General features: G+C 44.8%; 2 protein-coding genes across 15 annotated transcripts in view; one reads left to right on the top strand and one right to left on the bottom strand.

The window, feature by feature from the left end:
- Positions 1–16097, bottom strand: part of GXYLT2 (glucoside xylosyltransferase 2) — a 31383-nt gene extending 15286 nt beyond the window's left edge. For all 4 annotated transcript variants that reach the window (XM_064156200.1, XM_064156198.1, XM_064156199.1 and 1 more), the window contains exons 1-3: positions 15826–16097; positions 6514–6706; positions 6179–6310 (exon numbers count right to left, since the gene is read on the bottom strand). In XM_064156200.1, coding sequence (XP_064012270.1) covers positions 6179–6310; positions 6514–6706; positions 15826–16031 — 531 coding nt within the window. In that variant the 5' untranslated portion in view covers positions 16032–16097. The remainder of the gene's footprint in view (positions 1–6178; positions 6311–6513; positions 6707–15825) is intronic.
- A 6188-nt stretch (positions 16098–22285) lies between these two features.
- Positions 22286–25488, top strand: part of SHQ1 (SHQ1, H/ACA ribonucleoprotein assembly factor) — a 135576-nt gene continuing 132373 nt past the window's right edge. For all 11 annotated transcript variants that reach the window (XM_064156209.1, XM_064156207.1, XM_064156208.1 and 8 more), the window contains exons 1-3: positions 22286–22374; positions 23958–24140; positions 25167–25231. In XM_064156209.1, the coding sequence (XP_064012279.1) occupies positions 23998–24140; positions 25167–25231 (208 nt within the window). In that variant the 5' untranslated portion in view covers positions 22286–22374; positions 23958–23997. The remainder of the gene's footprint in view (positions 22375–23957; positions 24141–25166; positions 25232–25488) is intronic.

The raw sequence follows: 25488 nt of genomic DNA on the forward strand, positions 1-25488 counted from the left end.
GGCTGGAAAGGTACTTTCCAAAGGCTTGCAGTGATATGGCAAGGGGCAACAATTTGAAATTAGAGGAGGATTGGATGTTAGGAACAAGTTCTGCACCATGATGATGGTGGAACACTGGAACAGGTTGCCCAGGGAGGCAGTTGAGGTCCCACACTTGGAGCTATTTAAGGCTCTGGGCAACCTGATCTAGGGGAGGATGCTCCTGCTGATTGCAGGGGTTGGACTAGATGACTTTTGGAGGTCCCTTCCAACCCAAGCCATTCTATGATTTCCTCTTTCTTTCTTTGCAAAGCAAATCCAAAAGGCAGTTAATTCTCACCATGCTGGGGAACAGACCCACCCCTCTCTCATCCATCTGCAATCATACCAATGACAAACTCTCTTGTTTATGCAGGTAACAGTAAATTCTTCTGGAGAAATTGGGTGTTATATATATGGAAATGTACTGTGATTGAAGATTACCTGTGAAACAGACTGAACAACATTTTGAACAAGTAGGGGAGGAAAATTACCTTTCAACACACTCAACAGGCATCCACTATGATGCCAAACCCATGAGTTCAGACTTAAATGAGATTTTTCACTTGAGTGAACATTTTGGGATTCAGACTGACATTTAGCCAAGTTTAACAAATCCCTAACCTGTATTTTTGACACAGTAACTACATCTTCTTCCTACGCTGCAGGACCAGCAGGAGAAGGCAAGTGTTTCTGCATTTGAAACAAAAGCAATGCTTACAAGAAACTCTAAGCAAACAAATCCAACACAATCCTGAGCACTCTGCTGGATGGAAGGTTAGAGCAATACACCATTTTTTCACAAAAATTACAAAGCAGCATGTGGAGGTCTCAATAAATGAGTGACTTAAGCAGTTCTGTAACACACTAACAGCTCAGGGGTAAATATTTGCAAACATTAAGTATCCTGGAGTTCAATACTGAAAAGAAAAACAAACCAACAAAACCCAAGTACCAAAGGACTGCTACTTTAAATCAATAGAAGACAATTGGAGAGATGGAAGAGTTTTTCAGCTGGTGGATATTATATGTTACTCTACAGCACCTGAAAGTCTTAATTCATAACAGCTTACTGTATAAAGTCATATAAAAACCAAAGCATACGAAAACCCCAAACCCAGCCCATGATCGTGTCTGAGCCAGGAGACAAGAGAGCACAAAGAGAGCAGAAAGCTATCAGAGTTTGCCTGAGGGATCCGTAGCATATGGCAAACCATGTCAGATGTTTTCTAAAGAAGCCCTGCTAAAGAGACAAGTTCAGGCTTTTTCCAGCAGAAGGTTAAGGGGAAAGTCGAACAGGCTCACACAGACACTCCTCCCAAGCACAGGTGACAGCCTGGGCACTGCTGCTGACAGCAGAAAATTGGTCTAGCAAGAACTTCAAATGTACACATAAATACCAGTCTGTGAGAGTCAATGGATTGTAATAATTTTCCTCTGTATAAATGGATTTCAGTATTTCAGTTCTTTGTGAAGTGCCTGCCCACCAAGATGTGTCCCCATGCCTCCCTCCTTGTATTCATCCACTCGGGATTCACTTGCTCTCCTTGCCAGTAGGTTCTCCCCTCTCCTGCATCCCAGCTGTTGTGCTGCAGTGACACCCAGCTAAAACGCTAAAAGAAAAGTTGTGCTACTTCCTTGCAGCCCTTCACACTTCTCTTTCCACATGTGAAAGACGGAAGCACAGATGCAGGATGACCCAGGAGGACACATGTTTCTCCATCACTGAAGAGATTCCAAACCCACCTGGATGCTGTCCTGGGCAACCTGCTCTAGGTGACCCTGCTCTGGCAGAGGAGTTGGACTAGATGGGCTCTAGAGCTCCCGTCCAAGCCCTATCATTCTATGATTCTGTGACTTGGGTAAAGCTTGCACTCCTCAGTTTGAAATGATCTCGTCCCCTTCTGGCTGTGCATTTAACTGCACCCTGCGGGGGGGAGTTTCCCTGCAGCAATCTTGGGTTTAAGGGCTCCTTGCATAGCTCCTGGGATTTCATTTGAGCTGCACTGGGGATAAACTTCATTTCAACAAGTCCAGTTTCCTAGTGTTCCACAGCTTTTAGGTAGCTCTGTCCCCAAGATAAGTAAGCAGTTAAAACATAACAATCTGGGGCTTTACACAACCCTTAAAACAATATTGAGTTCTTTCTTATTCAAAAGCATGCAAGAGGAGAGGAAGCATTTCTGACTTGCAGATTTTCACTGCCAACAGCCTGTGATACCAGAGGCCTTGCTCCAGCCTCATCTGCCCAAGCAAACACTGCACAGCTGGGGCAGGCTCAAGCTCAAGGGCTAACCAGGGGGACATGACTGCAAGTTCTAAGTGACACACATCTGACCTGGAGCAATAATTATGCAAGATAGGGTCTGGTAGCCTGAGTTCAGGTTTGCAAGCACAAACCACATAAAGATACCTGACTGATTTCTGAAAGCAATTATCAGGTATCCAGTTTTGGACTCTAATTCAAGAGAGACAGGTATTTGCTGGAGAGACTCCAGTGGAGAGCTACAAGGATGGTTTAGGGACTCGAACATCTCTCCTGTGAAGAGAAACCTGGGGCTGTTTAATCTGAATAGAAGGCTGAGAGGGGATCTTATCAAGGTCTATAAATATCTGAGGGGTGGGTGTCAAGATGAAAGTGCCAAGATCTTTTTGGTGGCGCCCAGAGACACAACAAAGAACAATGGGTACAAGCTAGAACAGAGAAGGTTCCACCTCAACATGAGGCTACACTTCCTTATAATGAGGGTGATGGAGCCCTAGAACAGGCTGCCCAGAGAGATTATGCAGGGCTTTCAAAGCCCACCTGGATGTGGTCCTGTGTGACTTGCTCTAGGTGACCCTGCACTGAAGGGGTTTGGATTTGATGCTCTCTTGAGTTCTCTTCCAAATCCTAACATTCTATGCCTCTGTCTTGACTGTGCTTGCTACCTCCTTGCTCTACAGACACTTACAGCTTGAAAGAACTGTGATTTGGGGTTTTTTGCTGCTCTACAGAGTATTCTTAGTAGATCTGTCAAAAAGTTCTGCATAGAACTGCCTATATTTAGCCTGGCACTTCACTTAAATACTCAATTATCTGTAATTTGATTTCAAAACTGCTGTCTCCATAGATTCTCCCTGTGCTAGCAAGGTTGGCAATAACACACTACTGTGTAAACACATACTGGTGTGTTGTCAAGCTGTGCTGCCTAATGGTCTGCATGGCCAGCATGACAGTTTATCAGTTAGCCAAAATTAGGGACAAATCACTGCACTAATGTAGCAGTACCACAAAGCTGAGTTACCAAATTGTAGTTAAGCAATCATCTCAAGTTACAGTAGAGAAGGAGACTTTTGATGCTTGGCATCTATTCCCACTGCTCCCACTGATCCACTGGGTTGGATACTTCAGTGTACTCAAGAGGACAGCTATAATAGAGGGATATTGCTAATCTACCTTAAAAGCTCTTAAGCAGATTAAGTATTTTGAGAATGGTTCTAAATGTTAGTTACTATTAGAACTAAAATCATCCCAAAATCCCTTAAGCATTTTATGATACTCTAGCTGACTGTTTTGGTAGCTCCAAGGCAGCAACACAGTGACAGCTGCAAGGCAGCTCTGGTATACAGCTTCGTGAGACCAGAAGGAAGTTTTTCACCTGGTGTCTTAACATCCATGTTAAAGAAAACAGTTTCAAGTGACTGCTCAGAGTGTTACCCTCCTAGCTTATCTTTAGAGTTTCATTTTGTGCTCATATGAAGATCCATATCTCCATTATTCTGCCTTTACAGATCCCATTGATGGTTTTATTGTAGAGTGCAGCAGGAGATTTAGGCTTGTGAGATTACATGGAGGATCAATTTGCTTTCCCTGCATGTAAGTGGCAAATGTGATCAGATGTCACAGAATGCCTCTATGAAATGTAAGACATAGTATTCTCTCCTTTAATATTTTAGCAACCCAAGAGGATTCAGAAAGTTGGGAATATGTGCATCAATCTGTCACCCAGAACAAAACGGTTCATTACTGTGAGCTGCAGGATCACATCCCAGAGCCCTCCGTTTATCAGTGAGTAAAACCACTGAAAGATTCTCACACAGTTTTCACTTAACACATTCCTCACACCCTCCTGTCCACTCTCACATGCCTGCTGGTGCCGCAGGAGAAAGATTTCTTTGGTAAGGGAGGCACTTGTGAATCAAAGACTCACATTCCACTCAGGCTTAGCATTATCGGGAGCAAGGCAATTTGCACAACTGAGAGCTAAACAGCTGATAAACTCAACTACTGCTCTCCTGGGGTCCTTTCTAAATCCAGTCACAATTTTTGCTGCTGCAGGAGAAAATGTTTAGGACAAGGAAAAAGAAAAAAAGCCTGCTGGTATTTATTTAAAACACAAGTCAAAATAGTTCTCTAAACAATACCACCAGAAACCCTCCCCTCCTGCTCTGTGCAGTCTGCATTTCTGTTGTCTTATTCAGGGGGGAACATCACAACCTAACTTACTGAGCACTAGATGAAAATACTACTGTCTGAAATTACCCAGAAACAGCCTAAGCTTCTGCCAGGCTGTGAACCTGGGTACCAGAAGTCCAAGTGGATACTTGCCATCTCAGCTATTACTACAACTTATTTTATTTACCATATCCACATCCACTTGGTGTCAGCTGCAACTACTCCTGGACAGCCCCGTCTGTTCAAAACCATAAACCTCATCCTGACCACACACAACATTTTTCAGCTGCCCTGAGTGAAACAAACCTTCACAGTTGAAGCTGTCTCCTAGTTTTGCTGAGACAACATGCATCAGCCCAATATTCCTCCCCAAGAAGTTACTGGAGAATTTTGGCAACATATAAGTAACCAAAAAAAAGGAACCAGAGAAGCACTGCCCAGCCCAAAGGACTCAGCATGAATACAAAACCCTTTTCTATCCTCAGAAGGGTGATGACAAATAAGAGTGAAACCATTTCTGTGCCGGGTCTGCTAAAGTGACAACAAATACCACAGGAATAGGAAGAACAAAGCACTGTATTTAGCCAGTGAACTAAACTCCATCTCAGCACATCCTACAAACAATCCGTATGGAAGAAGCTAACACTTAGGCATTATTTTCCAGGTGATACAAATATTTACCCAGTGAAGAGAGGATCCCTGCTGAACTTGGAGTTACTTTCAGCTCATCTGGCCTTTGTGCATTTGATAGTCCCTCCCCCTAAATGGCAGATAAACAGAACTGCTGACAGCACATATTTTCTCACATATGTATTCACAGTCTATGTATCTGGATGTGCAGCTGCTGCTGATTGTTTCCATCTGAGAAAGTAAAGATTTCTTTGCTCATAAGACAGCAATGAAGAAATCTGGATCATGTGAATAGCATGTCACTTTATTGGATGCAACCCAATCAACAGCAATGCACAAGATGTTTTTGATAGATGTTCTCAGTTCCACAGAAATCACTTCTGATGGAGAAGTTCTTTTAATTCCTGATACTTCTGCATATGCAAAATTGTTACTAAAACTTTTTTTTCTCTCTAGCAACCTTAATTATTTTCCAGGTTTATTATACAACTACAACTTGCCCTGTCCTGTTAAGCCAGGACAACAATAAAGAATACAGATTTTCAGAGAACCCTCCCACAAAATAGAGGGCTTTTCTATGAAATCTGACTTTGGGCACACTGAAATTATTACCTTGAGGGCAAGTCTGACAGTCCTGGAAAAAGAAATAAACCTTAGGAAAGGGGATTGCTGAAAACACCACTCTAAGGTCTAACACATGGAAAAGGAGATAATGGGTAAAGAGGATATGATGACTGCACACTGAAAAGAATGTTATTTATGGAAGGCATGCAACATATATCCTGCAAGCATCTGCCCTGAAAGAGCTCTCACTCTGAGTTTTAATAGACTGAGAGGCCAATGGAACTAGAAACAAATAAGAAACACACATCCTTTGTTAGCAGGAGAAAAAGCAAGGCTGGCTTTCTGTCTTGTTTTGGTTTTATGTGTGTGCTGTTGTTTGTTTGTTTGAAGTGGCTAAAGCACAGCTTAAAATACCTTTAAGCAGATGTTTCAGCCTGACAATGGTTTTAAGAGCACACCAGCAAAACTTCCTTTCTGTGGAACTAACCTTTCCCTAAAGCAACCTACTCAGAAATCCAGGTGCCTTACCGGAAGAAAAAGGCGCTGGGCAGCACATGGTTTGAATAACTTCTTCCACTCCTGAGCATTTCCTACTGAGAAGGTTATTGGGTAAATGTGGTGTTCAAACTTCTTGGTGTACGAGGAAGGCCATTCCTTTAACTGAAAGACATGTGGAGAGGAGGAATTAGACACCACATGCCATGTAGCTTTTTGAAAATATAAGCATGCAGAAGGAAGGAACTGATAAACCACGGACAGGAAAAAAGCACTCGGCTGCCACTTGTTGACTTCAACATCATTTTGCCCAGAGATTTGTGGTTTCTAATTGACTCATTTATTTTCCAAACAACCAACAAACTCACCTTCTTCTCAAATTCAGGCCTGAGGGAATCCTCAGCAAAGATGTGAAAACAGAGCCTTCTGTTGCTGAAGAGAATTGCTGATTTCAGCATGATCAGTGTCTCCTCCAGCCGGTCCCCACATGCCACCACTGCCAGATGCATGCATTGTTGCAATGATGAGGGCTCTCTTGCATGCTTCTGTTCTCCAAGCTTCCTGAAAAACCACAAGCAGGCATATAAAAAACACTGAAATAAACATCAGGAGAGTCAGGCATTGGAGCAGGTTGCCCAGGGAGGTGGTAGAGTCACCATCCCTGGAGGTGTTCAAGAAAAGACTGGATGAGGCACTTAGTGCCATGGTCTAGTTGACTGGATAGGGCTGGGTGCTAGGTTGGACTGGATGATCTTGGAGGTCCCTTCCAACCTCATTGACTCTATGATATGGCACATCAGGGCATGGTTTAATGATTGTGATGGTCTTAGATGGATGGTTGAACTCAACAAGCTTTGAGTCCTTTTCCAGACACAACAATTCTGTGATTCTATATCAAGGTCTTTTCTCTTCCTTTCATCATGTGGAGGATCAGGGGATTTTTTTTCCTGGTTAGCTACCCACAGGACATGCAAGGAGCATCACAGTTTTGCCAGTGGTACTATTAAAATGACAACACAAAGAAATAAGCTATTTTCAGCTTTTCCTGATTATTCCCACATCTCTGGACTTGCAGAGATCACAGATGAAACTAATCCAATAGCATCTCAAACCAGACAACAACTTGCTCTGAGCAAACAATACCCTTTTTATCCCTACCCCCAGTTTAGAGGTTATAAAGCCAGAAAGGACTTACTACTACCTAGCCAACTTCACAACACAATGCAGATTACAGAACCACACCCAATAATTTAATTACCAGGCCCATAACTTTTGGCTAGACTGGAAGAAGACATTCATACTTAAAAAAAAACCCAAACAACAAACAAAAATCCATTCCATCCATATGTAAATTATTCTAGCAGTTAATTAATTTTGCTGTTAAAAATGCAAGCCTTAATCCTGGCCTGAAGGTACTGGCACAGTTTCAAAGGACTGCTCTCTATTTCACCCCACCAAATCCCTGAGATTTCACTAAAATAAGAGATTTTTAAAAACAAACAGATTCACACATCCCAGCTGAATCAAGACTATCTCCTACAAGTGGTCAAGGGCCAAAGGATGGGATTTTCCCTTAGCACCCACAGCTCTGCAGGCTTTAAATTAATTCCAGTAAGATTATAGGGGTATCTGCATGGAAAAGGCACATTGAAGGTATTGAGGGCAGAAAAAAAACAGGGTTTTTTGAGCATGTTGAAGACATTTTGAAAATATGGCTTTTGGGGGTCTGTGTGTGTCTATCCCCAGCAGTATGAGGGTAAAATCACATCCTCCAGGAACACATCTACCATTTTGTATTGACATCCCAATATGGATCACATTTATGCTCCAATCATAGAATCAACCAGGTTGGAAGAGACCTCCAAGATCATCCAGTCCAACCTAGCACCCAGCCCTAGCCAATCAACTAGACCATGGCACTAAGTGCCTCATCCAGGCTCCATCCATGACTCCATCACCTCCCTGGGCAGCCCATTCCAATGGCGAATCACACTCTCTGTGAAGAACTTCCTCCTAACAGATAGATCTGTGATGACAAAGCAACTTCAGCAGAAGCATCATCATTGCTACAGGTGAGTTCAAAAAGCTAATCATAAACCACTCCTAGTTCTTACCACTGAACATAGGACATCAACCCCTGCCCCTTCTCAGTACACACAATTACAAACATGCAATTAATTGGTAATACTAATATCAGAAACAAAAACTCTACACTAAGGGGAAAATGACAGTTCATAAAGCTGTTATTATCTCTTTGCAGGCATGTCAATGCTGCTCTGTGTAACAGCAGTGTTCTATATTACAGAGTCACCCACTTCTGTGTTCAGGAACACCAGCCAGTGGTACTTCACCGACTCGGCAAAGCAACATGTTTCATTAAGGGTTTAATGTCTTAGGCTTCAGTTTTAATTAAACCCCAATTTCATCACTGCATAAATAATGGAATACTACATCTATGTGAAGTGGTATTTACTTTCCAACCTATTAGTGTAAAAACCACTGAATTATTGAAGTGAATAATTAGCTGCTCACACAGATCCCCTTTTCCCCCCTTCTCCCTATCTCTTTAATGTTTCCTCTTAATTGAGTCTCTAAATCAAGCCATATGCAGGATGAGAACTGCTTTGATATAGCTTGTGGCAATGGTATTCACTGGGAGAGGGACTAAATTCCCAGCTTTTATTGCAACATTTCAAAACTCAACATAAAGCACTAAGCTTTTCTTTGCAACTCTGAGCCACAGTGAACTCTGTAGTGGAAAATCCAATATTTGTAGACAAGCACTTCCAACAAACAGACTCAGCAGCAGCAACCCTTGATGAAAGCAGACTGCCCCATAAGCCCACGGGAGCTACAGATGAACAAGAGACATCTTGTCTGCCAACAAAGATACCCCTCCCAGTTTCAGAGAGCGGAGGAGAAAGCTGAGCCTTGGAGAGGAGGAATTCTGACTTGTGAAGGTCTGCACTGAAGTGGTTCAGGAACTTGCAGTGGCCTAAATATCCCAGGGAAAAAGAGCATGATGTATTATCTGAACTACCTCAGCAGCAGCCTGGGAAACTGAAGGCAACAGTCAGGGAGAAAAGCAGCAATGAGGTGCAGAAGAATGCTCCTAGACAAAATTTTGATTCTTTTTAATAATCAGGAAACCAAAAGGACTGTGACAGCAGAGGGTAGCTGGAAAGCAAGGTAAAAGAATGTCACAGCAAGATGCATTTAACACCAGTTTTAGCTTAGCCTTTGCAAAACTTAACATCCAGATGAAAAAGTTAACATCCAGAGGTTAAAAAAGAGGCAGGTGCAGAGGCAAAGTCAAACTACTAGGAAAGGAAGCAACCAGAATACGGCAAAGAGCATCCCAACTCCCCTTCTCTCCTCTCTTTATACATGCACAATGAAAGGAAGAACAGAAGGGACAAGGAGAAATAGCATCTGGTTAAAAGGATATTCTTTAAAGATCTACAGGACATGGGTCAATGTCTTCAAAACAAAACAGTTTCACTTTGACCAAGAGCATGCAGGATGCATCTGCTTTACACAGAACAAATGGCTGTGCTGGCTTCTCTGGATCCACTCTTGAAAGTAAAAAGGCTTCCACCATGTGTTGTCAAGAGAGAAAACGGGGTTTGAAAGTTAGCTTATACAAGCAAAGGAGTCACTTCTTTTCTAACAGACTTAGGTTGGGCTAACCAGGACTTACTGGGTTATGAATGTCCTTCTCTAAGCTGAGGTTTCATACAAGGTACACAATAAATTCTGACTCCATGCAGTGTATCTCCTCTGACTACAAATGTAGTTACCAGTGGTTGATGCAGACATACTGAGAAGCTAACAGCTTTGCAAACGCTACCTGCTCAGGTGTTACTAGACAACACAGCAAATGGACAGATGAAAGGCACATACTTTGTTTTAAAGGCTGGAGTATGCCAGTACTGTGGTAAATTGTACAAAGGATAAAATTTGTTACACAGAATAAAAAATACCTGTCAAGCAAGCAAGAATATATCCCCAGGTTATCAACCTAAGGTGTTAGGCTTGTGACATAGAGAAGCTCTCAGGTAGCGAGCTTCCATTTTGGCTCTTTCATTAATTAGCCCCTACAAAGCTTTGTGTGAGTCATTAATTCTTTATGCTTTAGTTGTTCTACCTGTAAAATGGGACCAGTTGTTACAGCAGTAACAGTTAGCTGCCCGAAGAGACTCCCAGGCACATTAAAGAGGATATTGATCCATGGAACACTACAATGGCTATTAGCCAATTCTTCCTAACATTTATATGTGCATTCATTCATTTATAGTCCAACTTATTGGTTATGGATAGTCTATAATTGGATTTTACAGCCTAAATTAAATGTTTAAATGCATGTAAACCAATACAGCAACCTGGACTTGAAAGTTTAATGTGCTTGACATGAACAAATAAACCCCTCTATGTATACAAGGCCCCAGTTGCCTTCCTATCTTCTTCTAATTTCAGTAGGTAAGTGTATCTTGTCAATATATAACTCTAACTTATATAGCATGTCAAAATCTTTGCTCTGTTCCCTGTTTTACCCATCTGTTCAGTGAAAATTACTTCCTGCTTTCCCTTACCTGCTGTCCTCCTATTATATGGCTTTAAAACTGTTGCTTAGGATTAAGCACTGCAGAAAGGATCACAAAATAACTGCAGAAATTCCCAATGAAACGAGCAAAGACAGACTTGATAAAACATAGGGCAATTAAATGTTTATAGCAAAGGGTTCCCAACAGTACAGAGCAGCTCCCATCCAGTTGCCCACAGTATTTTATTCACTGCATGCATTTTTTTCTGGCAGGCGTGGGTACTGACACAGGAGAAGCCTGAGTGTTCAAGCACAATAGTGTACATTTCTAGGCCTTAAAGTTGAGATTACATGCAATTTTCTTATTAGTCACAGCCAAACTGTCTCAAACATAATTAACTCAAAACCTGTCTAAATCAATCCAGATCCATTCAAAATACTGCCTTCCCCTCTCATTACAGAACCTGCTCATCTATTCAAGCCTTCACATTTATTGCTGAAAGACAATGCATGCAGAGCCTCACAAAATGCAATATCATTGTGAAGTTTCTCAGACCTTCTTCACATTATGATCTCATTTGCTCTTGCAGCATTAAGAGTTAGATTTAGGCAGTGTATCAAAACTGGTGATTCACTGAACAGGCTCTTCTCCTGACAGTCAGCACTGAGACAACATCCCAACAGTGGCTCCATTATATGAACCACACTCTCACACATCTCAAAACACAAATTAGAAAGGCTTTAAATGCTTCAGAATGAAGTTTTCTCACTTTAATGCAGTTGCACAAACCTGACTGTTGTTTTGTAGCTGCTGACGGTCAAAGAACAGCTGAAGCTTCAGCCTCCTTCTACCACTCACAACAGCCTGAGAAAACCACTCAAAACTAGAATGGTTGTTTGTATCTCACTCTTTCATCAGCCAGGTTCCTTGTTAGACAAGTAGGAGGCATTTGGGCCTTAATCATGTTATTCTAGGCTATCTAACTCAGGGCAAACTGTGTGTGTGCACAAAGGCTGCAAACAAAGAAAAAGCATCTTGACAGGTTGCCATATAGGAGATGCTTTGCTTTGGAAATGTGCTGGCAAAGGCTAGCTTCCAGAGTCTTGCCACAATGGTTTATTAAAAGTGTGGTCACATCTGCCCTTCAAATGTAAAACAACCCTTTTGCTTTTTGATACTTTGCACACATTGGTTTGGCACATACTTAGAATTCTTCAGATGAAAAAAAATCTTTCTGAAGGCACAGGACTTGTTAATTCCAAGAGGAAGGATCAGTAAAACCAGCATCAAAAATCAAGTTTGCAGAGATAATCAGAAACTCAGTGTTCATCTAGATTGGCCAAACTCACCTGATGATGAAAGCAGGACACACATTTACTAATGGGCAAATTACTAAGGGCAAATGCAGAGTCCTGCACCTGGGAAGGAATAATAAACTGCACCAGTACAGGTTGGGAGGTGATCTGCTGGAGAGCAGCCCTGTGGAGAGGGACCTGGGAGTTAACCATGGGACAGCAATGAGCCCTTGTGGCCAAGAGGGCCAATGGGATCCTGGGGTGCATTAAGGAGAGTGTGTCCAGCAGATCAAGGGAGGTTCTCCTTCCCCTCTACTCTGCCCTGGTGAGACCTCATCTTGAGTACTGCGTTCAGTCTTGGGCTCTCCAGTTTAAGAGGGACGGGGATATACTAGAGGGAGTCCAGCAGAGGACTACAAGGATGATGAGGGGACTGGAAGAGAAGGATGATGAGGGGACTGGAGGGCATGGCTTGTGAGGAGAGGCTCAAGGACCTGGGTTTTTTACTCTGGAGAAGAGAAGACTGAGAGGGGATTTAATAAATGTTTATAAACATCTGAAGTCTGGAGGTCAGGAGTGGGGGCCCAGGCTCTGCTCACTTGCTCCCTGGGATAGGACAAGGAGCAATGGATGGAAGCTGCAGCACAGGAAGTTCCACCTCAACGCAAGGGGGAACTTCTTTACTGTAAGGGTCCCAGAGCACTGGAATAGGCTTCCCAGAGAGGCTGTGGAGTCTCCTTCTCTGGAGACTTTCAAGGCCTGTCTGGATGCATTCCTCTGTGATCTGTGCTAGATTGTGTGGTCCTGCTCTGGCAGGAGGGTTGGACTTGATGATCTCCTTGGGTCCCTCCCAACCCCCTAATATCCTGTGATCCTGTGTAATGTTTGCTAGGTGCTAGCCAGAAAATGATCTGTGATTAGATTAAGCTGTTATTGTTCATGATTACTTCCATTAGGAAAAAAACTTGCCTTTTATAAAGCTGAAAATCTTTTTTTTTCTTCTTCTTTCATGTGACTACAGCAAGTGGTAGGGCAAAATCGCAGTTAAAACCCAATTCACTTTGCCTGCAACATGATTGACCTCATAAAGCACGCACCCTAGATAAGGCCTATGATTATTTCTAAGCTCAGCACCAAATCTGCATCCTTCCAACAAAACTACAAAAATCAGCTTGGCAGAACTGAATTAAACCACTGGACTTGAAAGTTCCATGCGAGTACTGCGAGGGTGACACAACGCTGCAGCAGGCTGCCCAGAGAGGTTGCAGAGTCTCCTTCTCTGGAGACTTCCAAAACTCATCTGGATGTGCTCCTGTGTGACCTGCTCTAGGTAATCCTGATCAGGAGGAGTTGGACTAGGTGATCTGCATAGGTCACTTCCAATCCCCAACATTCTGTGATACATGATCCCTTACATCAAATTAAAAAAACCCAAACACCTCCTTTGCTGATAATTAAAGTAACAACGATTTCCACTGTGGGACTGAATAGGCAGCAACAACCCTTCAGGAGGCCACGTGGCTGTGCTTTACAGTGAGCACACGCATGATCCAAGTCTGTTAAAGCAATGGAACAGTCTAAGTTAGTAACTGGTAAAATCATTGCCTGTTTCTTCCACTCCAAGCCCCCTGGAAACAGAGTCACACTGCTTCCACTGGATCCTGGACCAAGTAGGTCCCACCACCTGATGCCTTCACGATGCAAGTGTGTATGTGATTAATTCCAGAGTAGCACCTATTAGCAGGTGTCTTAGCTTTTCCAAGAAGGCAGCCAGCTCCTCAACTTAGACCATATTAAGTCACATACCCTCCTCCCTCCCCCTTTTTTTTAATGGATATCCTAAATTAAATAGATTTTATCTTAGTAGTAAATAACACGATACAGAATCTTTCAACAAAGAGAACTAGAGGCAGAGAACAGTTCTTCTGTTACACAAACTCCTGCGGATACCAGTGGGGCAGAATCATAGAATCACAGAATGTTAGGGGCTGGAAGAGACCTCAACATATCATCCAGTCCAAGCCGCCTGTCAAAGCAGGATCACCTAAGGCAGATCACACAGGAATGCATCCAAATAAGTCTTGAAAATCTTGAGAGGAGACATCACAACTTCTCTGTCACCCTTAAAGAAGCTTTCCCTCATGTTGAGATGGAACTTCCTGAGTTTTACTTTGTATCCATTGCCCCTTGTCCTATCACAGGACACTACTGAAAAGAGACTGGCCCCTTCTCCTTGACACAAACTAAAATCACACCCTGCAAGGAGATGTGAGGGAAAAAAACAAGAACCAAGCCTCATAAAAACAAAACAAAACAACAAACCACCAACCAAAAAAACACCTAGCCCCCCAAAAAAAACACAAACCAAGAAACCAAAACAAGTCCACAAAACAAACCCCAGAAACTCTGAAGAAAAAAAAACCCACATGGTTTAAACGCAGCACGCTTCTCTTTTTCTTTGTTGTGTGGCTGACCTTGTAAAAAAGTCCTTGCAAAGTCAATAAATAAAAGTTAGATAATGTCAGATTTTGGAAGAGGAAGACGCTCACTGAAAAGCTCATTGAAATGGAACAGTTGGTTACACTCTTCAGCAGTGTCATACTTCCTGGGCTCCTTCCTTCAGTGTCCTTCTTGATTTCCATGATAATCACAGAGATATGCCCCGAAGAGAAATGACTTCAGGAGGTACAGTTGCTAGTGGAAATAATCCTGCCTTAATACGTGCATTTGAATTCTGTCCATGACCCATTCTCAGCCACAGTAAACATCTCATGCATTTAGTGGGGTAACAACGCTGGGAAGAAACCAAGGGCTTTAATATGTGAAAGAGTAAGAACTCAAAAACACAGGAGTAGGCTTTCATTCAGAACATCTCTGTGAAATCATGAATCAAAGACACAAAGACATACCAAGTTAATTAGATATATGAGGTCATGCTGACGATAATATAGTTGGAATGCAAAGGGGAAAACAGCCCTCCACCCTCTGACAGCACCCTGCCCAGATCGCTTTCTGCAGTAATTACAGTTTTCAGCAAAATATTCTGCCTGCAAGGTGTGGAAAGAGGAAACGACAAGCCAAGACTACAAACTCTTCTGAAAAAGTTCTGCTAAATTAATTTACATATAAAAAGCATTCAAAACAAAACCCTCACGACCTTAAAATCCACCGGCGCCTCCCACTTTGGAAGCCAGTGGTACTCCACAGGACCAGCCAGCCACCTTTTCCCTATGACATTAATGAGTAGAAGTCCAGCTCCCGAGACTGACAGCAGCTCCTCACCGACTCCAGACAGTGAGGACAGCATTGCCCACATCAGCCTTCAAAAGAAGGCCAAAACAAATGGCAAAGCCGCTAGTTCCGTGGCTGTCCTCGCACAGGCATGCAGAGGAGCTATCGCTGCGCTCGGACGCTGGAACCGGAGGCGGAGGTAAAACCTCCACGCACTTTCCTGGCATCTCTGGCGCAATGAAAACACGCAGGCAAAAGTTTGTACTTCCAAAGACAGAACGGTTTGCACAAGGATTTCTGAGCACCGGGCGCTGCCAGGAGCGAAGGAAGGGCTATCGATCTAAGAAAGGGAAGCGCCCGAGGGAACGGGAAGCAAAGTGACACCAGTGACGGGCCACAGCAGCGGCGACCCACGGGCACGCGTGGGGCTGGGCACGTCTGACAGCGGCCGTGCTCAGCGGGAGGACCGGCACTGGGCAGGTGGAGCCCAGCGGGCTCCCCGCCGAGGACTAGGACCGGAGGCTGCCACGCGTGGGGCGCCGGCAGGACACGCGTGGGCAGGGCGAGCTCCCGCGTCTCGGCAGGGCGTAGGCGGAGCCGGCACCGTTACCTGGCGCTGGCGAGCTTGCTGCCGCTCCTCGGCGGGCTCCGGCTGAGGCGCGGCTGCCGGCGGGCTAGCGGCGCGACGGGGCGGGCGGGCGCGGAGAGTGCGGGCGGCGGGCGCGGGGGCGCGGCGGCACTGCCCGCCAGAAGATAGAGCAGCAGCAGGCTGCCGAGGCACAGCAGAGCCGCCGCCACTTTGCAGGAGAGCCGCATGGCGTGGGGGGGGTCAGGCCGCCCGCCCGTCCCTCAGCCCGCCCGCCGCCCGCATCGCCTGCGGCCCGGCCCGGCTCGGCGCGGCTCGGCTGGGCTCAGCGCGGGGACGTGGCCACCGAGCCCCGGGCCGGCTGCCGGCAGAGGGGCGGGGCGCGCCCTACCGTAGTCTCTGGAGTAGCCGCCCCAGCCCCGCGGCCGGGCAGTGCCAGTGGCGAGCTGGCTCTGCAACGCTCGCCCGTCGCCACAGAACCCCCGGGAGAGGGTTCGCAGGCAGAGGCAAGCAGGTGGCTTTGGAAAAGTCTTGCCGTTTACCTACGCGGCCATCGAGTAGCGTTTGCTCGTTATAGGAGGTAACGGGAAGCGAGGCCCTGGGACCCTCGCTGCCGGCAGGTTCTGCTACACACATGTACCTTGGACCTCCAGGCTCTGCAAGGACCTCTTGTGCAGCTGTGTAGTGAAAGATGGGCCGGAGGAAAAGGCGAGAGAGGAAACTGATCTCGGAAGCATCTCTTATCTGTGTTAACAGGCAAACTGGTGCTGAGTTTCCCTCCATCCAGTTTATCACCTGCCTGGTCCCACCTGCCACAAAGGCTGGCTGTATCACAATCAACTGCAATACTTCTGCAACAGTGAAGAAATATATAAACTTTCACTTTCTTTTGGGTGGCTCTGGACTCGTGCTTGTAGGACTGATCATAGCTGGTCTTTTCTGCAATTCCAGCAGAAAGTGTAACACTGAGCTTCACAGAATAAATCCTACCTAGCTTCCTAACCCGATTAATCACCTTTAAATGAAAGCATTTTTGCAATCCCATAGAGTTGGCGTATAAAGAAGGAAGACACCAACCTTGGAATGGGGAGAGCAGGGGAAGTGGAGCCTCACATGTCCCTTATGGTGTTAGTACTGGGAATGATCCAGAAGCTGCATGGCCAGGTTCAGCTCAGGGAATGCTGTGCAGTGCAGGCTGAAAAATGACACAGGAGGAGGTCTGTGGGATGATACATCAGTTCTCATCATGTCTCAGTTCTCATCATGTCTCCCACCCGTGCAGAGGTGTGCTCTCTGCAAGGTGAATTTGTTAGCGTTAAAGTAAATAGTGGTAGAACTGCCCTGCTAAGACCACTGCTGACAACACTGCTATTTGTTGGAAGCATTACACTTCAGACAGGTAAATACGCAAGATGCAAGGACAAAGCCTCTTGGACTTGCCAGACAAGATCTTGCCAAGGCAAGGTATCAGTGCAAAAGGATGACCCTCCTGCAAACTTGGGCTGACCTTTAGGATCAACGTTCTTTAGCAAAGTTAGTCCTTTGCTACTCAGAGGGCATTCACTTGGCATTGAAACCTTGCAGCCATTTTGTACTGCTGTCACAAGAATTCACAAGCAGTGCTCCACAACGTGCTTTACCTTGGGACCTGTGCAAATGCAATGACTGATTTCTGTTTCGGAGTTTCATCCAACTCAGATTCTGAACAGATGTAAAAATATAAATGACTTCAAGAGAGAACAGCAATGTTAAATGAGAAGCTGCAGAAAACCCACAATGAACATATGCTCTGTTTTGAGAATGTAGGCACTACATAAAAGCCTACCAAACTTTATATGTAATAAAAAAGTGTCAGCAGCAGCCCCCATACAAACACATCGTTTTGTACCATCAATAACATCCCTTTTGTATATAGATGTCAGCAATGTTTGCACAGAAATACCAAAGCAAACAGTGGGTCTCTCACTTACAAGGACACTGAAGTGCTGGAGTGTGTCCAGAGAAGGGCAGTGAAGTTGGTGAAGGGTCTGGAGAGCAAGGCTTGTGAAGAGCAGCTGAGGGAACCCCTGAGCGTGGAGAAAAGGAGGCTCTGAGGAGATCTTGCTTTCTACAACAAAGGAAGCTGGAGCCAGGAGGGGTCAGCCAGGTGGGGTCCCAAGGAAGAACATATGATAGGGAATATCAAGTTGTCACAGGGGAGGCTTAAATTGGACATTAGGACAGCCTTCTTCACTGAAAGAGTGGTTAAGCATTGGAATAGGCTACACAGGGAAGCTGTGGAATCATCATCCCTGGAAGCATTCAAAACACATGTAGATGTGGTGCTAAGGTTTAGTGGTGACCTTGGCAGTGTTGGATTAATAGTTGGACTAGATGATCTTGGAGGTCTTTTCCAACTGTAATGATTTTATGATTATGAAATACAGAAAACATTCTGAGAGATTTTTAGAGACTTTCCCCCCTTGCTTCCATGACAAGTACCTGCCTGCTTGCACTGTTTTCTTTCAAATTCAGATGTCCAAATCTCTAGTCTTTGATGCCACCAGCTCAAACAAAATCAGCTCTGCTGGACTGGAACAGAATTCCATCACACAGCTTCAGATCAGTGCTGCTGAATCCACTGTGCCCTCTAAAGCATTCGGCTTTGGCAACAAAACAGTGGACTGGCTGATGCACCAGTTTCTTCACTGAAACCAGCATATAAATGTTTCTTTTACAAAGGAATGATTACCAGACAAAAAGGGCTGGGAGTTCTGAGGCTCTAAAAAAATAATTCTGAGGCAGCCTTGAAAAATGTCAGACAAGAATAAACTTATCTTTCACAGACTCATCTTTTGCAATTTTGAGCTTACCCAGAGATGTTGCCTACTGGTTCATGATTCAGCTTCCTGCCCAACATTCTTACTGTAGATTACATTGGTAAGGTCCAAAAGTTAATTAGTGCTGAAGTTCTTTGGAAACACATCAAAAGTTTCTGGGGATTTCATGAAAGCCTTGGTCTAAGTCAACTCAGTATCTGAATTTTGGAGTCATTAACTTCTCGATATAGAAGGGGGAAAAAAAAGGCATTTTATATGCCATGCATCATAATTTTCAGCATGTAAAAAAAAAAGGGAGGGCACAAGAAACTTTCGGCCAAATATTAACAGCATCCATCAGTTTTAGATCAGTGAGGAGAATGACCTATTTTGAAGCAAGTATTAATTTTTTCTGCATGTCAACAAAACAATTCACAAAGCATTTTAACTGCTGATTCAGTTCTCTACAGAAATGGTTTGTTATGAAGAGATGTCACATTCAGTGCATTTCCAGCAAGGAAAAAAAAAAATCACTTTTTACCAGACTGGAAGATTGTTTGTTGATTGGTTGTTGGTTGTTGGATGAGATTTTTTTTAACTTCATTAGCAGAAGTTACATAATTATGTTTTTTTCCCCTCCAGGAAAAAAACCCATTTGAATGCATTTCAGAGGGGGCAGGGAGAAAGAGAGAGATTCAACAGCACTTTAAAATGTAGGGAATTATCTGGAACCAGAATACCTTTCATGGTCTAATGTCAGAAAATCAGATTTAATTCCACATTAGGTGCTATATTTAAAGATAAGTAAATTATGGCTTTTAAGCTTTGCTGCTTTTAGCAATTTTTTTGGAGCTTCTTGTTGCATTTTCTCCTTAACACTGTATTTCTTCTGCTTCATCAGGATCTGCCTCTATTCACATTGTCAGTCATGGCCGTATTTACCCTCTGTCTTAGAAGTGACATAGGGAATGCCTACTCTTGACAGTGCTCATGGGGTCACTCCCCTGTTTATTCTGTTTCTGCAGCCTTGTACTTTGATGTTTCACTTCTTGAAATAATTTTACCCTTACCACCTCCATTTAAATGCCTTTAGTTCCAAACCTTCTGTTCCTGTTTACTCAGTCCTTAACTTCATTCTCTCCTCTCCAGACATATTTGTTCTCACAGCACGCTTTACTTACACAGTTGGGGTTTTTGTATCCTAAGCTGTGAGACACATGATTTACATTCAGTAGCCTCTTCTGTTGAAGAAGCTTTTTGGGTACAGTTGCAGCTATCACAAAGCAGGAAAGAGCTGAGTTTCTGTAGGCAGCTTCTCATCCTCTGACTAGCATTCTGATGATCAGTCACAGAATCCTAGAATACCAGGTTGGAAGGTATCTCAAGTGAAAAGCAGTCTAGGCAAGATGTCCCAGCACTCTGTCCAGCTGAAGCACAGAAACCAGTGTTGGTGAAATCACTTTCCTGACAGCAAACTGGGGGTCTTGGCTGATACAGCTGAAGGCTGTGTGGCCATCCAGCAAGACCTGGACAGACTGAGAGCTGGGCACTGAGAAACCTAATGAGGTTCAACAATGACAAGTGCAGAGTCTTGCACTTGGGGAGGAGTAATAAACTACACCAGTACAGGTTGGGAGGTGATCTGCTGGAGAGCAGTCCTGTGGAGAGGGACCTGGGAGTGCTGGTGGATAACATCCATGGCACAGCAATGTGCCCTTGTGGCCAAGAGGGCCAATGGGATCCTGGGGTGCGTTAGGGAGAGTGTGTCCAGCAGATCAAGGGAGGTTCTCCTCTGCTCTGCCCCGATGAAACCTCATCTTGAGTACTGTGCTCAGTCTTGGGGTCCCCAGTTTAAGAGGGACAGGGATCTGCTAGAGGGGGTCCAGTGGAGGGCTACAAGGGTGATGAGGGGACTGGAGGGCATGGCTTGTGAGGAGAGGCTCAAGGACCTGGGGCTTTTTGGTCTGGAGAAGACTGAGAGAGGATTTAATCAATGTTTATAAACATCTGAGGGCTGGGGGTCAGGAGTGGGGGCACAGGCTCTGCTCACTTGCTCCCTGGGATAGGACAAGGAGCAATGGATGGAAGCTGCAGCACAGGAGGCTCCATCTCAACACAGAGGGGAAATTTTTTACTATAATGGTCCCAGAGCACTGAACAGGCTGCCCAGAGAGGCTGTGGTCTCCTACTCTGGAGACTTTCAAGTCTGTCTGGATGCATTCCTCTGTGATCTGTGCTAGATTGTGTGGTCCTGCTCTGGCAGGGGGGTTGGACTCGGTCATCGATTTGGGTCCCTTCCAACCCCTGACATCCTGTGATCCGGTGAGATTACTCCAGCGGCTCACTGCCAGTGTTGTGAAAGATTTTCTTCATATCTAACCAGAATCACCCCAGAGGTTAAGTTGTACCTAGGACTAGAGCAGTTGAGGGCTAGGATCTTCATTAAATACTGCTTTCGTCTGCTGAGATCGTTAGACCTGCCTCGAAGCAGGCAGTCAGGCCCAGCAGACCACCCTTCCATTAAAAACTGAGGGCAGTGCGGTGGCTGTCGAGGCCCGGCCACAGCCACCCCGAGTGGGAGCGTGAGGAAGGCTGGAGCCGAGCGATGGTGGAGGCTCTGCTTGCCTGCTGCCGCGCCGCAGACGGCTCCCTGGCCGCACCGCGCTCCACCGCCCCTTCCGCTGCCGTTTAGTTCGGAAGGCGGGCAGCGAGGAAGAGGCGGCCCGTGAGGGAGGCAGGCGAGCCGCCCTGCGCCGGTCCCCGCCCCGCCGCGCTCCCTGCGCATGCGAGTCCCCGCCCCAGCGGCGCGGGCAGGCGGCGGCGGCGGCGGGAAGCGGAGCGGTGTGTGGCGGCGGCGGCTGCGGCTGGGACGCTGCTTCGCAGGTGCACGGAGGGAGGGGAGCTTAGGGCAGCGCGGCTGTTCGCTCTGATAGTCACGTCCTCGGAGGGCCCGCTCCGCTCACAGGCTCTCGGCCTCTGAGGTTCGCGGGTCTCGGCCGTAGTGCAGGTCGGTTTGCCCGAGCCTGGCTCTGCTTTCCGGCTCACCTCCCCTCCCCGCCGGCCCCGCGGTCTTAGCGGCGTGTCCGCTTGTCCCACAGTCGTGGTGGGTACAGCTGGAGGGCTCTGTTCCATGTGCCCTGCGGGACGGCTTGGGAGTCGGCCTGTGTGTGACCCAGTTCTACGAGCAGGGAAAGGAATTATGTCTTACTTTGAGGGAGCAAAGCGCTTGTCCCCTCCTGCCAACCCATTGCAGCTCTCCTTGCTGCCTCTTTCTTTAGCGCACAGTGGCCTGCTTACGGAACAGTCTCTGAAGCTTAGTTTGAGATACTCGGTTTTAGTTGTGGGAATTGAGTTGTTGTTGTGGGATGGATCTCGGTCGTTTCTAGGCTGTAGTCTGAAATAGCTGAAGTGTGTGTGGGAGCTTACGTGTTAGTTTTGGGCCATTAATTTGTGTCAGGGATGCCAGAAGTGCAGCAGAGCTTAAGACGGTCTGAGCAGGAGCAGCTGGACCTGGCTCCGGGGCTGCTGTTAAATGCTCTGAACCTCATGGGTAAATGAAAGTGTGGGTTGGCATATCATCCTTAAAGGATCTAAACGAGCTAGTGAGCATTTATTTTCTCTTGTCCTGTGTTATTGGCAGGTGGCATTTAAATAAGAAGAAAGTCCACAGAAATGTGCTTTGTTTTGCAGGTGTTTGCTGCGTAGGTGCAAATCCATAACTGCACCGCAGCTACTCAGCTTGAAAAGAGTGAGAATATTGCCCTGGAATCAAGAGGTACAGTGAAATGGGGTGTTTCACTTCTTTATGTCTGTCAATTTGAATAGATTACCCGTGTGAATTCCTTCTAGGAAAAAAGAAGTAGTAATCTGTTAATCTATCTCCGTTCATGGTTAATGCTCTGTGTTTGCTCACAAAGCTATAAGAATAGGGATATGTTTAGTAAAGATAACTGTGAAAGTGTAAAACAGCTCTTTCCCAGGTAGTAGTTGTGGTTTGCATTTTTAGATACAAATATTTTTGTCTCAAAAAGTCAAATTTCAAGTGTGTTTGATCCTTTCAAGCTGAGTTGTTCATGCGTTTGCAGTTTTGTGCAGCACTAACACGTGATACAACAATCACCCCAGATTATGGGGGGATCAGACTGTCATGTCACAGTATCATCAGGGTTGGAAGAGACCTCACACATCATCAAGTCCAACCTTTTACCACAGAGCTCAAGACTAGACCATGGCACCAAGTGCCACGTCCAATCCTGCCTTGAACAGCTCCAGGGACGGCGACTCCACCACCTCCCCGGGCAGCCCATTCCAGTGTCCAATGACTCTCTCAGTGAAGAACTTTCTCCTCACCTCCAGCCTAAATTTCTCCTGGTGCAGCCTGAGGCTGTGTCCTCTTGTTCTGGCGCTGGCCACCTGAGAGAAGAGAGCAGACTGGACGTGAGGAGGAAGTGAGAGCCTGGATTGGGTTGCCCAGGGAGGTGGTTGAGGGATTTAATAAATGTTTATAAATGTCTGAGGGCTGGGAGTCAGGAGGAGGGGAACAGGCTCTTCTCACATGCTCGCTGTGATAGGAGAAGGAACAATAGGTGTAAGCTGTAGCACAAGATGTTCCACCTCAACACAAGGGAGAACTTTACTGTAAAGGTCCCAGAGCACTGTAACAGGCTCCCCAGGGAGATTGTGGAGTCTCCTTCTCTGGAGACTTTCAAGGCCTGTCTGTATGTGTTCCTGTGTGACCTGAGCTAGATTGTATGGTCCTGTTCTGGCAGGGGGTTTGGATTCAGTGATCTCTTTGGGTCCCTTTCAACCCCTAACATCCTGTGATTCTGTGATGTTATTACTTAGGAAGGTTGGACCAGATGATCCTTGGAGTTTGTTCCAACCTGACATTCTGTAGTTCTATATTTGAGGTGTACTGAATCTGCTGCTTTTGTTCTGGTTAATGTGTGTATGAATTATAAAACACAGCTCTAAATTTTGGAAGCATTGCTGGTTTTCTGATTTTTTTCTTAACCATGGTTTGTGATCTATTCACTAATGAGCTGTGGAGATCTAACATCTGCTATGTGTGAAATGAGAAACAACAATTGCAAAAAGCTGCCAAGTTTTAAGACTGAATTTAGTGTCTTTTTTTCTGCAAAGTACAATAAGATGCTTTCCTGTGCTCCAAATGTTTGCATTCATTTACCTAAAGCTCTTTCTTTAAGGTGTGGCAAGGTGGTGCCTTCAGATTCTTGGTAACACTTCATTTTCTTGCTGTTGTCTTTAGTGTTCTCTTCTTGAGCATGTGGAAGGTTAATTTTGTGTCTCATAAATTAGAAGTTACAATAATACTTCCTTGTTTCCCTTTTTTGACAGGGCCACTCAGCCAGTGGTTGCTTTTCCTGCTGGATTCATCATGATAACTCCAGCTTTTGAGCTGAGTCAGGATCAGGATTTTCTCACAATAATAATCAAAGTTCCATATGCCAGAGCTTCAGAGTTTGATGTCTATTTTGAAGGGGAAGACTTTAAATTTTATGCTAAGCCATACTTTCTCAGGTAAGTAGGGGAAGGATTTAATAGAAATGAAACTTCATAAAATAAATAAAAGATTATAGAGAATGAAATTCATTTTGGCCCCTTCAGAAGATTCCTCATCTGCAGGTTTTACACTCACAGCTGCAGACAGCTCATTTCATGCAGAGAATTGTTTTTATGGATCAGGCCTCTTTGCTTCTAGGCCTTAAAGCATGCTAAAGGGAATTTAAAGAAATACTTTTATAAATTTAGAGTAGATTTTTGTGATTGTGAAATGGCAAGACAATTTCCTGGGTGTATGTAAGTCGTGTGGAATAAGTGTGTCAAGAGCTAGATACAGTATATTCGGTGAGCAATGGATTTTCATGTACTTGTTTTAGTGTGAAAATACAAAAGTTGTGAGAGTGGAAGTAAGAAGCAAGGTTCTGGGACATAACTTTTCCTTAGGTAGCAAGTTCCCCACTATGCTACAGAAAAGGTGCAAGAGGCAGTCAGTCTCAGCACATAAGTGTGAAAAGAGAAGCTTTGACATGTAAGGACTGACAAACTAATAACCTTTCTTACATTCTATTTCCTTTATTCCTGGACGTGCTTCTCCTAGATACATTAGGAGACCACAGGAGTTTTAGGAGACTGATAGGATGAAGTGACTTAATTATTTTAAATAAACTATACAGGAACTCTGGATGAGTTCTCCTAACCTGTCACTGTGGCTTAGCTTAGAGTTTTTAAATTGCAGTCTTCCAGGTGTTATGCATAGTGCCAAGAGCAGCATAGCTGTGGAGGCTATGGACTTCTCCAAGCTGGCAAACAAGGAGTTGTAAACTTTTTCTTATTTCAGCTGCTGCTCTCTTGTGCCAATAGTTAGGGAAAAAGGTTTTGAAGAACATGAGGATTTAACTGCCTGAGTTCTATTGCCACCAAAAGGAGTCATGTAGTTAAGGCCCTTAATGCTGCTTTTGGAACATGCTTTACATTTTTATAGGTTGCAGAGTTAGTCAGGCATGCAATGAGGCATCTTGTTGTTTTGTTTTTTCTTGCACACAGATTGACACTTCCTGGAAGAATTGTAGAAGATGGCAGAGAAAAGGCATCTTATGATACAGAGAAAGGTATCAGTTATCAGTATATGTATTGTGAAAAATGCAGCTAAGTGGCCATTAATTTAGACTTTGCTGTACTGGAATTGCATAGAACTTCAGTGAAGTATGTGATACTTGAAGTAAATATGAAGTTTCTCCTATGTTGTATTAAAAAATAAATATTTAGGCTATCCTTGAGCACCAAAGATGTGCTCAGCACTGTCCTAGTAATCAAAAAATGGTGACAAGACCTTTTCAGCCCCTGTGAGAACTGTGTCAAGATCTTT

Source organism: Pogoniulus pusillus, chromosome 16, assembly GCF_015220805.1.
Source record: "Pogoniulus pusillus isolate bPogPus1 chromosome 16, bPogPus1.pri, whole genome shotgun sequence".
Lineage (NCBI taxonomy): Eukaryota > Metazoa > Chordata > Aves > Piciformes > Lybiidae > Pogoniulus > Pogoniulus pusillus.